Raw genomic sequence first — 14,565 nt, 5'->3', positions numbered from 1 at the left:
GTTGTAACACAAACTTTAAACTCCTTTTCCCCCTCTTAATTAATGAATGAGGCAAGTCTTTTGCCTCCTTTCAAAAAAAAGTATTGGAGCAAGAGCAACTCTAGTAGAGTCACTATGTTCGCATCCTCAATCACACGTACTGGAGTGTGTTTCATAATACTATACAGACTGCCGAGGTGATGCATAAATGCAAAATCTACATAAATCAACTTAAAAAAATCCATGTGAGACATGTTTGCCATTGGATATAAGACCTCTTGCTACCTCATCTCAACAATGGACGTTGTTTCTGATGGATCAACATTGAATCCAACAACAATGACAAAGATTTGAACAACCATTTAAACTACTATTCTTTTCTATAATTTGGACTGTGGGCTCTTCCTCCATTTGGAAGTGACCTCACTGGCGGGGAGGCTTCGGCTGTGGCGACTTTCGCAGCATGTGGTTGATGGACACATACACGGTCATATTTTTTAAGCCAAGCATGAGCGCAACGTCCATTTCTGCCAAGGTGGTTGTGATACGTCTCCATCGTATCTACTTTTCTAAACACTTTTGCCCTTGTTTTGGACTCTAACTTGCATGATTTGAATGGAACTAACCCGGACTGACGTTGTTTTTAGCAGAATTGTCATGGTGTTATTTTTGTACAGAAATAAAAGTTCTCGGAATGACCTGAGAATCAACGGAGAATTATTTTGGAATATATAAAAAATACTGGAAGAAGAATCCACGTCAGGGGGGCTCCACCTGTCCACGAGGGTGGGGGGCGCCTGCCCCCCTGCTTCGTGGGCCCCCTGACGCTCCACCGAACTCAACCTTGACTCCATATATTCACTTTCGGGGAGAAAAAACCAGAGAGAAGGATTCATCGCGTTTTACGATACGGAGCCGCCGCCAAGCCCTAAACTCTCTCGAGAGGGCTGATCTGGAGTTCGTTCAAGGCTCCAGAGAGGGGAATCCGTCGCCATCGTCATCATCAACCTTCCTCCATCACCAATTTCATGATGCTCACCGCCGTGCGTGAGTAATTCCATCGTAGGCTTGCTGGACGGTGATGGGTTGGATGAGATTTATCATGTAATCGAGTTAGTTTTGTTAGGGTTTGATCCCTAGTATCCACTATGTTCTGAGATTGATGTTGCTATGCATTTGCTATGCTTAATGCTTGTCACTAGGGCCCGAGTGCCATGATTTAAGATCTGAACCTATTATGTTTTCATCAATATATGAGAGTTCTTGATCCTATCTTGCAAGTCTATAGTCACCTACTATGTGTTATGATCCGGCAACCCCGAAGTGACAGTAGTCGGGACCACTCCCAGTGATGACCGTAGTTTGAGGAGTTCATGTATTCACTATGTGTTAATGCTTTGGTCTGATACTCTATTAAAAGGAGGTCTTAATATCCCTTAGTTTCCAATAGGACCCCGCTGCCACGGGAGGGTAGGACAAAAGATGTCATGCAAGTTCTTTTCCATAAGAACGTATGACTATATTCGGAATACATGCCTACATTATATTGATGAACTAGAGCTAGTTCTGTGTCACCCTAGGTTATGACTATTACATGATCGATCACATCCGGCATAATTATCTATCACCGATCCATTGCCTATGAGATTTCCATATATTGCTCTTCGCTTATTTACCTTTCCGTTGCTATTGTTACAATCACTATAAAACACCAAAAATATTACTTTTTCTACCGTTACTTCTGTTATCGTTACCACTACTATCATATTATTTTGCTACTAAATACCTTGCTGCAGATATTACGTTTCCAGGTGTGGTTGAATTGACAACTCAGCTGCTAATACTTGAGAATATTCTTTGGCTCCCATTGTGCCGAATCAATAAATTTGGGTTGAATACTCTACCCTCGAAAACTGTTGCGATCCCCTATACTTGTGGGTTATCAGGCTGCTAACATTCAGACAAAGTAGCAGAGAGCGGCGGGGAGGCGCCCCAAACCGACAGCTGATTCAACCTTATGGATGTGTCCTCCTCGACCCACTGGGAGTAGTTACACGCCCACTCACAGGACTCTCTTTGATCTAGTCCTCTTCGGTCTCGCCAGGGAAAAGTCCAGAAGAGGGCGCAACTGCCATGATATGGTAGATGGGGATGAGTGTGACGACGTCGGGGGAAGGGGAATATAGAGGGGCAGACCGGTGTTGGCAAAGATGGCAGATGGTTGAGTGGCGTCGTCGAGTGAAGTGGTCCGTTTTATATACCTGCGAATGGGCGTGCTTCGGCGGGAAACAAAGCCATATTTGACATGCACGGGGGTGGAAAACGAGTGTGAAACAAGGTGGTGGCCATTTATTGACGCTCGTCCCGATGGGAAAATAGTCGCGTCATTAGTAAGGGTGGAAGCGCCAAGCATACGAAAGCACCAATGACCGGGCTCCGGGCGGGAGGAAGAGGCTGGGCTGAAACTTCCCCCTGCGCCAGAGGTTACTTTTGGAGGATGTTCCATGTCAACGAACCTAGCCTTCAAATATAGAGGCTAGCGGGCTCGATTTGGAGTGACCTCCATAGATTATGTAAGCTGGGGGCGTATGGGGCGACTGTCGGAGTGTATACTCAAGACATCCGGGATTGAGGATACCTTGTTTTTGTGTGTTCGACCAAGTGATAAAATGCTCTGTGTTTCTTCGAGTAAGCTATAAAAGAGACACAAAGATTTCTACAGGTTTAGACTGCTAGCGATAGCGTAACACCCTACTCCTGTTCTTGGTTGGCTTGATATGTATATGAGATGCAATACGGTGCTCATGGTGGCTAAATGGGGCGCTCGGGGTATAGACTCATGTTGCCTGAGCACCAGTTCTTTTTCCTATCTCCTCTAGCTAGTGATCTTGGATCTCGTGTTGCTTGTGATGTGGCTTTCTTGTTCGATCCTCTATAAATGGCCATGACCCTCCCCTTATATAGGCCCGGGGTACCACAATGGCACACTTGTACGTCTGGACATTACAAAGAATGGTGAGCGCCCGCCTTGCATAGTCTTCTTTGTCTTCGGTTTTGCAGGGGATAACCTGGTGATGTAGTCGTTAGGTACTCAAGTGCACCCGACAGTCTGTCATATCATGTGGGTCCCATATGTCATTGTATCCGCATTAAATGCACAGTCGGGGATGTGGCACACCATGGCCATGGGATCCGTTCGCATACACGACACATGGTGCCGATGCTCAGGACACCGATCACTCACTCTGGACGTCACGGCTGATGTTTTTGGACTCAGTTTAACCGGGGTGGGATTTACTTAGGGCAAGTCTTCACAAGGATCTGTACGCGGCCATGTGTATGTACTGGAATAATATCCTTCTGGATGTTGTAGTATTCTTTAGGGGAATGAAATTCCGATGTGCCTTTTCCGTATATGGACGTGGCATTTGGGCTCCATCTGTCGGTTCGGTTTTTATTATGCCGACAACGACTCTGCTAGACCGCCCATTTTGACTTGCGACCATCATCCGGCGGTTATTATGGCTACCCACGTGATATGATGACTATGTTATAATTGCTTTTACAACTTACTCGAAAGGAAACATAAGTGCTCACGCAAGCGTTGCATCTCGAACCATGACTCGGGCATTCACCAGAGATCATCCTATCTCACTGGCATTTTTTTCTTGGTAGTAGATTCAACCATACATAATCCATATGGATATGACATTGTAATCTTACGTTCTATTTGCGCCACGTCATTTTGTCGGATTATTATGGAAATCAAGTTTACCCTCAACAAAAATCTGGCAACTGCAATTCGATTGAATGGAAACAAGAATGAAAAGCCAAGGCAAGAGCAAGGGACACAAAGGAAGGAGGGAATGCAAATCAAGACAAGCCAAAAAAGAAGAGAATAGAAGGGGGCAGCATACATACCAGTAGCCAGTAGGTAGTCTCCATCACTTTGACTTCGGAGCAACCGCGACCACGTCGGTAGCATAAAGCTTTCGCCCGAAGCGCAACAGCGCACGGCTGGCTCGGGTGAGAGAGACAGGGAAGGCGGAGGGGGCGGAGGCTGGGCGGCAGAGGCGGCGCCGTCACTCTGTTCTTGCGCTCATCTCCAGAGGAAGGTACACATCGATTCCTCGACCCCCGTCGGGCTCCTCCGAGATTTGTTGGGTGAATTGCGCGCGCTTGATCGGGGGCAATCGCCTCTCTCTCTCCATCCCTTTCCTCCCCTTCTCCGGCCAGCCGAAGATTGCCCGGATATACTCTGCGATTCTGCCCCCCTTTTCCTTTTTCTTCTTGGAGCGGCGTGTCCAACATGTCGTCTGCCTATTCGGCGATGATAAGAAGAATATCAAGATTGGATTTTCTTCTTCTTCTTCTTCTTCTTTAGAAATTCGAGCTCTTTTAGGTTTTAGAAAAGCCCTGCCTGATCTTTTCAAGTGTAGTATAATTTAGCTGTATTTATTTGGAGAGTGTGCTGTTCTATTTCTTCCAGAGCACCAGTAATTGATGAAAATTTGTTCTTAGTCAGTCTAGAAATAGAAGGAGGAATAATGCACTGCAATCATCAGCTTCTATAGTAATTTAGTCGGAACGCAATTCTGAATGCTCCTTCAGTTAAGATGATAAATTGATAATCAGAACAGGGTTTCTATCTTCAGTGTTGCATTGATTGATTAATCACAGTGTTCATCAGCTGCAAATTGCTGCAGGGGAGCGTCACGGTTCAGCAATGGCAGCTCCGAATACCTACGCCGTCCATCTCTCCTCGGAGACCCACAAGATCGAGGCCTGGTGCGAATCGGACGAGGCTTTGGCTAAGCAACTGCAGGAGGAGGAGGATTCGCTCGCTACAAGGGAATTTGCCGGTAATAATATAGTGGTGCTACTACTCCCAATCTCCGAGCATCTTTTGCGTTGTTTGAGGTGGATTCATTAGCTGTAATCAACTGATGCTCACGCGTGCTACATGTTGATGGTGCATTGTTTTTAGGCAGCGTGTCCTTGGAACCATCATCACCAGCTGTTGAGTATAGGCCTGCCAATAATGCAGCTCAGGTTTGTTGCTTCTCTACTCTTTTGTTTCCTTTGGTTGCCTCATTGGGATCATCAGCACATTCCTTGGAAAGGGATTCCAAATGTGTGCACTGAATTTTTTTGAAGGGGTCACGGAATGATGAGTTGATGACAATCTGTATATGCAGGTGGCGACAGAAGATAATGTCGATCCGGATAATATGTCATACGAGGTATGCTGTTTTGCTTTTGCCGAGTAAACGTTCTTTGACAGTTTTGAGAGAACAAACAATTTTCTGAACACATATTGTGCCAATGTAGTTCACTTATATATACTACCTGCTCCCATACAAAAGGTTTAAGGTTGTGTTATACTACTACTTTGTTCCCTTGATTTGACATCAAAAACAATTGGGCATAAAGAGACACACTTTGATTGACATCTTGTAGCACATGAAAAATCTCATTTCTGAGCAACTTTTCACTATTGTTTTGGTGATTCGTAGCAACTGCAAGCAATCGGTGAAGAAGTAGGAACTCAGTCCAGAGGATTATCTGATGACCTGATCAGCTACCTGGAGCCTTTTAGGAACAAATGTAACTTCTTCTCCTGCAAAAAGAATACCGATGAGTACGTGACAGTTAGTTTTACTCTGAATCGATCATCATTTTGTAACCCTATGATGAACAATAATCGTGTGATACCCCCATGCAGATGTGTGATCTGCAAATCGAACTATAAAAGCCTACAGAAGTTGATAAGATTGCCCTGCAGCCATTGTTACCATGCAAATTGCATAACTCGCTGGCTTAAGATTAACAAGGTAAAACTCAGTTTTTTTTCTTCTCTAAGTATTCGATTTTATTTTGGTATGCTACAATTCAAATACTCCCTCCATCCCAAAATAAGTGACTCAACTTTGTACTAACTTTAATGTAAAGTTGTACTAAGCTTGAGACACTTATTTTGGGACGGAGGGAGTATAAGTTTTTCGTCCTCAATGAATAGATGCTGAATGTTGATATTAACCTGCCATGTCGCTGGACAAAAGCAGACATTGTCTGGACTCCATATCAAAATTCTCTGTTGTCTGATATCTTGGTGTACAATCCTCTGTTGTTTGATATTCAGAGGATTATCTGATTCTTTTTCTGATATATGCACCTTTGTTTTCATTCAGGCATGCCCAGTCTGCAATGAGGAGGTATTCGGTTAACTTGCGATGTTAGTGGAGACGCTGTGGCCTCCTCGCCGCATCATGATAATGGACAATCTTGCTCTCCTATAGCCTATTATACTATAAAATACTTGATGGTCTACCGTGCTTTAAGAACAAATGTATTTCGGATCATGCCATGTTTGATGTCCCCCAACTTAGTTTTGTCATTAAGGTAATGATAAATATGTGCGGGCAGTGGGTTATATAGTTTGCAATTTTCCGAGAATGCAACCGAGCAGGAGCAGCTAAGTAGATGATGTGGTTTGCTATGTCTTGCACAGTCTTTACATCAGCCCACTGTGTAAAGTCCGAAGCAAGATTTGTAAATGTTTATATAGGACGTCTCTTTTTGACTTTGAAAGGTTCAGACAAGTGTGTTCTGAGGTTTCCAAAATTTTGGGAACAAATCTTGCATGTAAAAATTATAATGGAATGAACTGTGTTTTTCGCAAAGTTCTGCGAATATGAGTTCATTTGTGGTCTGCGTTACGATGATAAGCATGAAGTGTCAAAAATAACTATATGTGATGTCCTTTTTTCTTCACCCAGGCCACAAAAAGGCGAGCTTTTTCATGAAGCATGACCATTTCACCATATAACTATCTCCATTCGGGATACTTTTTTTTTAGAAATTTTCTGGAAGCACAAAAGGAAATTAGTAGAGTATGTGTGAGCCCGAATCGCCTACAATATATCCATGTCGTGTAACACTATTCTTTTATGTTTAATTATTTCAGCAAAAAATTGGGCATGATTTTCTGAATCAGAAGCTAGGCAATGACCTATTTTATTAGCAGATGCTAGATGCTGAAACACACAGATCCCAATCTAGAGTAGGAACTCATTCCTACTATTACTTCCGCCAGAAGTGACGTTGTTTTAGTTCAATTTCTGAATTCTAGTGGAATTTGGATCACTTATTTCCGAACGGAGGGAGAGTAATTAATACTGTATCAGTTAGTTCTTTTGTTCAGCAAGGAGAGCTTTAGTGGAATCTGGATCTCTGCATCTTCTCAGTGGACATTTTATTTGCCATCCTTCTCTTCTCTGAGTGATGTTGCAGCTTGGGCACAGCAAAGGCTGCACACCCATATTAACAGTGGCGTACCCAGGGGGTGTGCCAGGTGTGCCATGGCACACCCAGATTTTTGGAAGATATTTTTTCACCATGTAAAAATTAGCTTATTTTTAATGCCCATGCAAGCTAATTGCAATAGACTTCAGTTTTCTTAACGTGTGCACATCCTCCATTTTATTTCTTGGTCCGCCACTGCATATTAATATCCTTGGATCCTGGAATTAGCATTGGATCTCAGTGTCATTGGTTGCTTAAACAATGGTGATCGACTGCAAATGGTACTGATTAATAGTTAATAATGAATCATGGAGCATGATCCAGTGCCGACACTGATCCACTCCAATCCGGTGTAGATTCCTGTGCTGATAGATGTTCTTGTTGGCATCTCATCTTTTAGAAAGTTTAAGGTGTTCTTTCCCTGATTAATAATCATTCTCTGGTTGGTTGTATAAAGTTGTAAAGTGTGGGTGTGGTGTCATGCAACCAACATCACAAATCTTATCTGGGTTCGCTGTCACGCATGATCTCATCCTCAGTGTCAGCAACAGGTGTTTAGCACCAGAACAGGCCGTCCTTTGTGCAATGGCTATGTTGTCATGAGCACACCCCATCCCCATCCACACGCCCCAAAGGAATGACATGTCCCCAACAAACAATTTTCCACCGGTGTTTTTGTTTTGCTATTCAGGGCCTCTTTGCTTTGAATTCGATGCAGTTATTTCTATGAAAATTGGCGGTACAAAACTTTAGTATGAGGACTAAAACAAAAGTGCATATAGTTTATTATATTTGATTATTTTTATTGTTGTACAAAAAATCGAATATAAATAGCATGCAAGGTGCATGCTAAGGTGGTCCTTTCCCTGCATAGTCTCATGGTGGGTTGACATAGTTACATGTTAACAGGATTAAATTTTATGGGACATACATGGTGGCATACTGAGTTGACATAATTGCATGTTAAGATAATTGAGTTAGTGAAGATAAACTATTTAAGTATATAGGATTTGTATAGTTTCAAATCCTTGAAACATTTCTTGTATTGTTGTTTGATTTGTTGGACCAGAAAGGAAGTTGAGGGGAATTTGATTCAACCAAGGTTTGGAACACAAGGATCAGGTGCCACAGAACATAGCAAAGGCAAACATGTAGATCTGTCACAAACTCACAATTTACAAGGTGTGACATGCTTGATGCTCCTATAGGGACAAGAGGAAATAAAAGATCACTCACCCCTCCAATTACATTTACATTACAGGATTGAAAAAATACCGACAGCCGCAAGCACACGACGGAGGAAGTAAGCAAAACCATATAGTTTCTATAGATATCGAGCTTAATGTGCTCACTAAATCTACTCATAACTTCCAGTTCCCTTTTCCCGCGCAAGGCATTTGGGTTTTATAACCACTGAATCCATACACAGGCCTCCTTTTGTGTGTGTGCAATCTATCTGAACCATTGCAAACTGGATATTCAGTGGCTCGTTCGAGTCCTTCACGACGAAATCGCCGACATGATGATAGATCCAGACACCTGGATCAGTTAGGTAACACTTGGACTGGGCCTGCTGCCCGTCCGAAGTCGATAGCTGGAAGCGCACCGGCTTGACGTCCCACCCATGGATGTGCTCGGCACTGTAAACCCGGCGACCGAGCCGCTTGAAAGGCCTGCCTAGATGAATTCGGAAAAACAGGCTGTATGTACCTTCTGGGAAGCAGAACTCAACCTCCCCTCTGACTTCAAACCACCAGATTTGCGACAGATAAGCAACCGAACGGAACCTGCAGAAAAAGCAACATGCTTATCAGGACTTCTCTTATCTGCCAAATGTTTGGAACATTGTGGCTCTATAACCACACACACTTGTACCGTATTTGAAATGGATATGCGTTGTCGTTGTATGCCAGTAAAGCAAACATGCTCAATTATCTCACATGAAAGGCATGATTAACAAAGCAAACATGCTCAATTATCTCACATGAAAGGCACCAATGCATCATCAGAAACAACTACTGCTTATCATGTCCCAACTGGCATACATTTCAGAGGCCACTGCAGATAATCACACCCCTAGTTGGTGACATGTGGAAGTAGTGTGTTGTTCACAATCCCGCCTTCTTTTCGCTTTTATTATCAAGACAAGCTAACTAACTGTCAGTTGCAACTTGTAACACGAGTTGAACACAGGGAGAGTTGATGTAGTTTGCACCATTTGGTGTTCTTATTAAGTGGCTATAACATACGACAAGTGAGCACTACGAATAGCGGGAAGTGCTGCTCAGCTTCGGCGATACGCACCCGGAGTTCAGAACTTCAGATACTCATCCACAAACAAAAAAGAAAGAAGTCATGGCATGAAGTTTCTATTAATGAGGCCCATTATAAGCTGTCGTATTTGGTTTTGATGAAAGCACCTTGATTCATCATTTGGAATGAAGTTCCAGTATCTCCTGTCATCGATGCCTGTTATCGAAAGCGCCCTCGAATAAATTGTCATGCAGGTGCCTCCACCAGCCTTGTCGAGCCAGAACTCCTGCACAATGAACCAGATACTGAATTTCATTTGCAGTAGCAATAACAAATTAGCAAACAGTAATTCAAGGAAAACAGAACAAATTAATCAAACAAGTTCATCTTCAAAATCGGCGTTGAAACTAATCCGACTTCTCCGTAAACCTTATTTTAAACTCAAATTCCTGCACTTTAGTAACACAAACTTCACCCCGAAATAAACTCATATTCCTGCACCTTTATTAACACAAACAATACCCCGAAACAAGACTCAAATCCCCGCAGTTCTATTAATTTGCAGGCATACTGATTTGCACAAGGTTTTGTCATAAATTTTTAAAAGAAATTGCGGGGAAATTTTCAATATTTTTAACAGATACAGTGGCGATGTTCACCGCAAAGATGGGACAAAGTACACACCTTGGTGCCGCCGTCGAGGGAGTTGCGGCGGGAGAGCCGCGCGTACACCTCCTTCTTGGGGATGGCCTCCGCCTCCAACGCGGCGGCCTCCTCGTCTCCGGCGGCGGCGGCGAGGAGGCGCGCGTAGTTGCGCGGCAGCTTGGCCTCCCAGACGGCGTCCCCGGACGCGGCGGCGCGGAAGGTGCGGCTGAGCCGCGCCATCCCGCAGATCTCCGTCGGGTTCAGCCTGAGCATCACCTCGGCGACGCAGTTCTCCGGCAGGTCCCCCAGCGCCGTGCCCCCGCCCCGGCTTGCGGACGACCCCGCGGCGCCCATGGATGGATGACTCGCTCGACCGAGAAGAAGGGAACAGCCGCCCGCCGGGAGCTCAACAGTAGAGGGTGAGCAGCTTGGAGAGCAGCAGCAGGGACGCCGGCGACTTGGAGAAGAGCGGCGTGTTACGCCTCACCGCCGAAAGGCCCATCCCTCCGTTGCCACTGCCACCTCGCTTGCCGTCGGAAAGCGGAGAACCCCCGGCGTCGTCGCCCTGATTCTTGTTCCGCCCGACTGTGGCTGGTCGATCGAGGAGGAAGGTTCTGGCTCCTGAGCTTGCTTTATGCGCTCGGTTGCTTGACCTTGGCGTCTGCCGGGTTAGGCTGGTGCTGAGGCAGGGAGCGGAAGCTGGGTAGCGGCTGCGCGAAGGGAGTGGAGGTTGTGGAAGACGACCGTGGGCAGCCGCAAGGGAAAGTTGGTTTTGTTCTTGCCCATGGGGGGAGGGGGAGGGGGGCGGTGCACAAGATTTCTCCCTTTTTTCCGCTTTGGCTCTCGGTGCTCTCTCTGTGGTGGGAGCCGCGTGTCGCGAGGTGGTTCCGTGCTTGCCTGCCGCCCCTCGCGCCCTCGGTGCGAGTCGCTGTCGGGAAGACGATGATTCACTCAGTTCACCCTCCGTCGCCTACTGACCGTTGAAATCGACTGACTGCTATCGTGTGCCTGAATTGTTACTGTCGAGCAAAGCAAAAGGTCTACTTTCTCGGGGTATCTCTACCACCGTCCGTTAAATATCCAGGCCTCGCGATCTGAACATTTTGTGACGTCCAACGCCGTGCATCAAACGGCCGCAGGCTGCTCTACATGTCTGGATTTTCGTAATCCAAAAGCAAAGTTGGGAAGGTTTACGGATACATCCTGAACTCAACCAAAACTAAGGCCAATCCCGCATATTTGGACGGACTTGATACATGTGTATGCCACTTTATGCTTCATCTCTTGTACACTCTAGCTTTTAAAGCTGGAGATTCTCACCTGACGAGAAGTACCACTATTGATTTGTTTGTCTATGCACAAGACAAGCAGAAGGTGGATGTGTTTTACTTCATATTTCATAAGATTCCACAATGTGTGCTTATGCGGCACTCATGCATCTATGCATCATTTATTCACACACTGATCGAGATTATCTGTCCACGGGCTGCTATTGCGTCTTACCGCACCTCGTTGTCCAAGCACAACCGTTCCTCCAGTCCTCATGTATCATGTCAACTCGAGGGTTCTCCTCCCAAGAAGGGGCACAACCCCATATACCAAAGGATATGGCCACCTACACATAGGTTGCTCCTTGGCTGCCCGTAGTCCTAATGCTCCAGAAGTGTCTGCTCCAGGTAGCTTCACCAGGCATGAGAAGAAGTCTTTGTTCAAGATCGTCGACAGTTTGTTCAAGATGTGCTAACCTATCCTAGGAGTCAAAATGAGGATACCAATAGGGTCAAGTTCTATAAACACATTAAGAAGGCATATTTGGTACAGTGCATGAAGGTTCTCCATGATCAAAGGATGTGTTCCCACATAGTTTGATAATCCTTTGGCATGTTGGCGCCTTGACGATGATTAAGATGATGTTGTGAGTGACCCTTCATGTGTTTAGGATTACTCTAGCATCACTTTTTTCATATTTGGCGTTTTGATGCTAGGGGTTGTTATATTTAGGAGCGTCTGCATTTGGGAGATCTCAAGCCTTGCTCTTCTTTATTGGTATTTATGTGACTTGTGCTACTTACTTTTATTTATTTATATTGTGGTGTGAGAGATACTATTTATGTTTGTGTAAGACTATGTGGTATTGCTATTGTTATGTTGTGACTGGATATGCTATGCTCAGTTATTTATCTGTGTGCTCATATCATGTCATATCTCTATGCTCATTGTCTCACTTATTATGCTCTCTCGCTACACCTCTTGCATGTCATCCTTGCACCGCCTTGTTGTGTTGTTGACCACATGTCAAGCCTTTATGCAATGAGTTTATTAGACCATGATCTTAACTCGTATTCATTGCATTTGTATATTGATATAGGGGGCATCTTGTTGTGTGTGTATTGCATTTCAAGCAATATCTATACGTGCACACATGGAGGGGGAGCTCCTTATATAAATATAGTTGCATGGCCTTATTCATTGTTTATATCTTTTGCCATGCTCTAGCCGTATTGTCAACAGTTCAGCAAAAAAGAGGAGGTTGAAAGTGCATTTATCCTTAAATGATGTTTTGGTGTGATAATAATGTGGTTAGTGACACTAATGACGGTTGCTACAATTTATCTCAGGTGATTGGTCCCTCGAGGGTTATTTTAAAGAGGATGGTTTCCCCCCACCTCACTTCTAAAAAGAAATTGTCTGGTTCTCCGACAACTCGAAATTTATTTTTGGTTTCTTTAAGTCATAGGACAACCACATTCTAAAGAGGGTCAAGATACTTGGATGAGATGTGAGGAACTTGCAAACCATATACACTAGTGTACCTAAGTTTATCCACCGCCAAATTGCCAAGTCCAACCTAAGATGTGGCCCTTGGCTGGCTACCCCGTGCACATGAGGTCTAGGCAAAACTCTCTAGACACCGTATGTACACGGGCCTTCTGACCCTAGTGCACATGGGGTAGGTGGAAAATCTTCTGGACAACCCCTGCACATGGGCTTAACTCCGCCTATGTTGTCTCAACATAGCCGGTCCCAAGCCCGGGTAAAGGAGGAGGGTTGTCATAGGCTTGGCGAGCCAACGTAAAAACTCAGCCACTCTTATGGAGATGAAACCCAAAAGATATTCGTTGGGGCGTAACCCTCCCAGCGGCGCACCACATCGGAATCCGGGTGTGGTGGAAAATGGGCAAGGGCCGGGCCGTCACCCCCCAGGTGGTGCGTCGTATCTTGATCCGGATACGGTGGCAAGTGAGCGAGGATCGGGTCGTCGCATCCTTAGTGGCACGCTACATCGGCGCCCGGATGTAGTGGAAAATGAGCAAGGGTCTTCGCATTTGACTCGACGAGTGCGAAGGGTCAGGAAGCTAGCCGAGCCTAGGAGGATTCGCTTAAGTAGCTGGAACGTAGGGTCTCTGACAGGGAAGCTCCGGGAGCTAGTTGATGCAGCGGTGAGGAGAGGTGTTGATATCCTTTGCGTCCAAGAAACCAAATGGAGAGGACAGAAGGCGAAGGAGGTGGAGGATACCGGCTTCAAGCTATGGTACACGGGGACGGCTGCAAACAGAAATGCCGTAGGCATCTTGATCAACAAGAGCCTCAAGTATGGAGTGGTAGAGTCAAGAGACGTGGGGACCGGATTATCCTGGTCAAGCTGGTAGTTGAGGACTTGGTTCTCAATGTTATCAGCGCGTATCCCCGTAAGCAGGCCACAATGAGAACACTAAGAGGGAGTTCTGGGAAGGCCTGGAAGACATGGTTAGGAGTGTACCGATTGGTGAGAAGCTCTTCTTAGGAGGAGACCTCAATGGCCACGTGGGTACATCTAACACAGGTTTTGAAGGGGCGCATGGGGGTTTTGGATATGGCATCAGGAATCAAGAAGGAGAAGATGTCTTAAGCTTTGCTCTAGCCTACAACATGATTGTAGCTAACACCCTCTTTAGAAAGAGAGAATCACATCTGGTAACTTTTAGTAGTGGCCAACACTCTAGCCAGATTGATTTCTGAAGGGTTTCGTAGTAATTTCAAAAAAATTCCTACGCACACGCAAGATCATGGTGATGCATAGCAACGAGAGGGGAGAGTGTGATCTACGTACCCTTGTAGATCGACAACGGAAGCGTTTGGTTGATGTAGTCGTACGTCTCCACGGCCCGACCGATCAAGCACCGAAACTACGGCACCTCCGAGTTCTAGCACACGTTCAGCTCGATGACGATCCCCGGGCTCCGATCCAGCAAAGCGTCGGGGAGGAGTTCCGTCAGCACGACGGCGTGGTGACGATCTTGATGTTCTACCATCGCAGGGCTTCGCCTAAGCACCGCTATAATTTGACCGAGGTGGAATATGGTGGAGGGGGCACCGCACACGGCTAAGGAACGATCACGAAGA

General features: G+C 45.5%; 2 protein-coding genes across 5 annotated transcripts; one reads left to right on the top strand and one right to left on the bottom strand.

The window, feature by feature from the left end:
- Positions 1-3,899: 3,899 nt before the first annotated feature.
- On the top strand, positions 3,900-6,707 carry LOC125556492 (E3 ubiquitin-protein ligase BIG BROTHER). Of its 4 annotated transcripts, none has more exons than XM_048719219.2 (7): positions 3,900-4,094; positions 4,686-4,841; positions 4,967-5,031; positions 5,178-5,222; positions 5,496-5,620; positions 5,705-5,813; positions 6,171-6,707. In XM_048719219.2, the coding sequence occupies exons 2-7, from the start codon at positions 4,706-4,708 to the stop codon at positions 6,204-6,206; spliced, it is 516 nt and encodes a 171-aa protein (XP_048575176.1). In that variant the 5' UTR covers positions 3,900-4,094; positions 4,686-4,705; the 3' UTR covers positions 6,207-6,707. The 4 variants fall into 4 exon arrangements, with proteins under 4 accessions (XP_048575176.1, XP_087377522.1, XP_087377523.1 ...); XM_048719220.2 differs by having other exon boundaries at positions 3,940-4,094; positions 4,670-4,841; XM_087521396.1 differs by having other exon boundaries at positions 5,496-5,813.
- Positions 6,708-8,419: 1,712 nt separating this feature from the next.
- Positions 8,420-11,006, bottom strand: LOC125510215 (F-box protein PP2-A13). Its single transcript, XM_048675315.2, has 3 exons — positions 10,222-11,006; positions 9,705-9,823; positions 8,420-9,071 (listed from the first exon to the last, which is right to left on the bottom strand). Exons 1-3 carry the CDS (start codon positions 10,534-10,536, stop codon positions 8,642-8,644), a joined length of 864 nt encoding a protein of 287 aa, XP_048531272.1. The 5' UTR covers positions 10,537-11,006; the 3' UTR covers positions 8,420-8,641.
- Between the last annotated feature and the right edge of the window lie 3,559 nt (positions 11,007-14,565).

The sequence above is a fragment of the Triticum urartu genome, chromosome 5A (genome assembly GCF_056163025.1).
Source record: "Triticum urartu cultivar PI428250 chromosome 5A, HENAU_Tu73, whole genome shotgun sequence".
In the NCBI taxonomy this organism is placed as follows: Eukaryota; Viridiplantae; Streptophyta; class Magnoliopsida; order Poales; family Poaceae; genus Triticum; species Triticum urartu.
The sequence above is the reverse complement of the archived record's forward strand: the minus strand, read 5'-3'. Positions and strand labels throughout refer to the sequence as shown.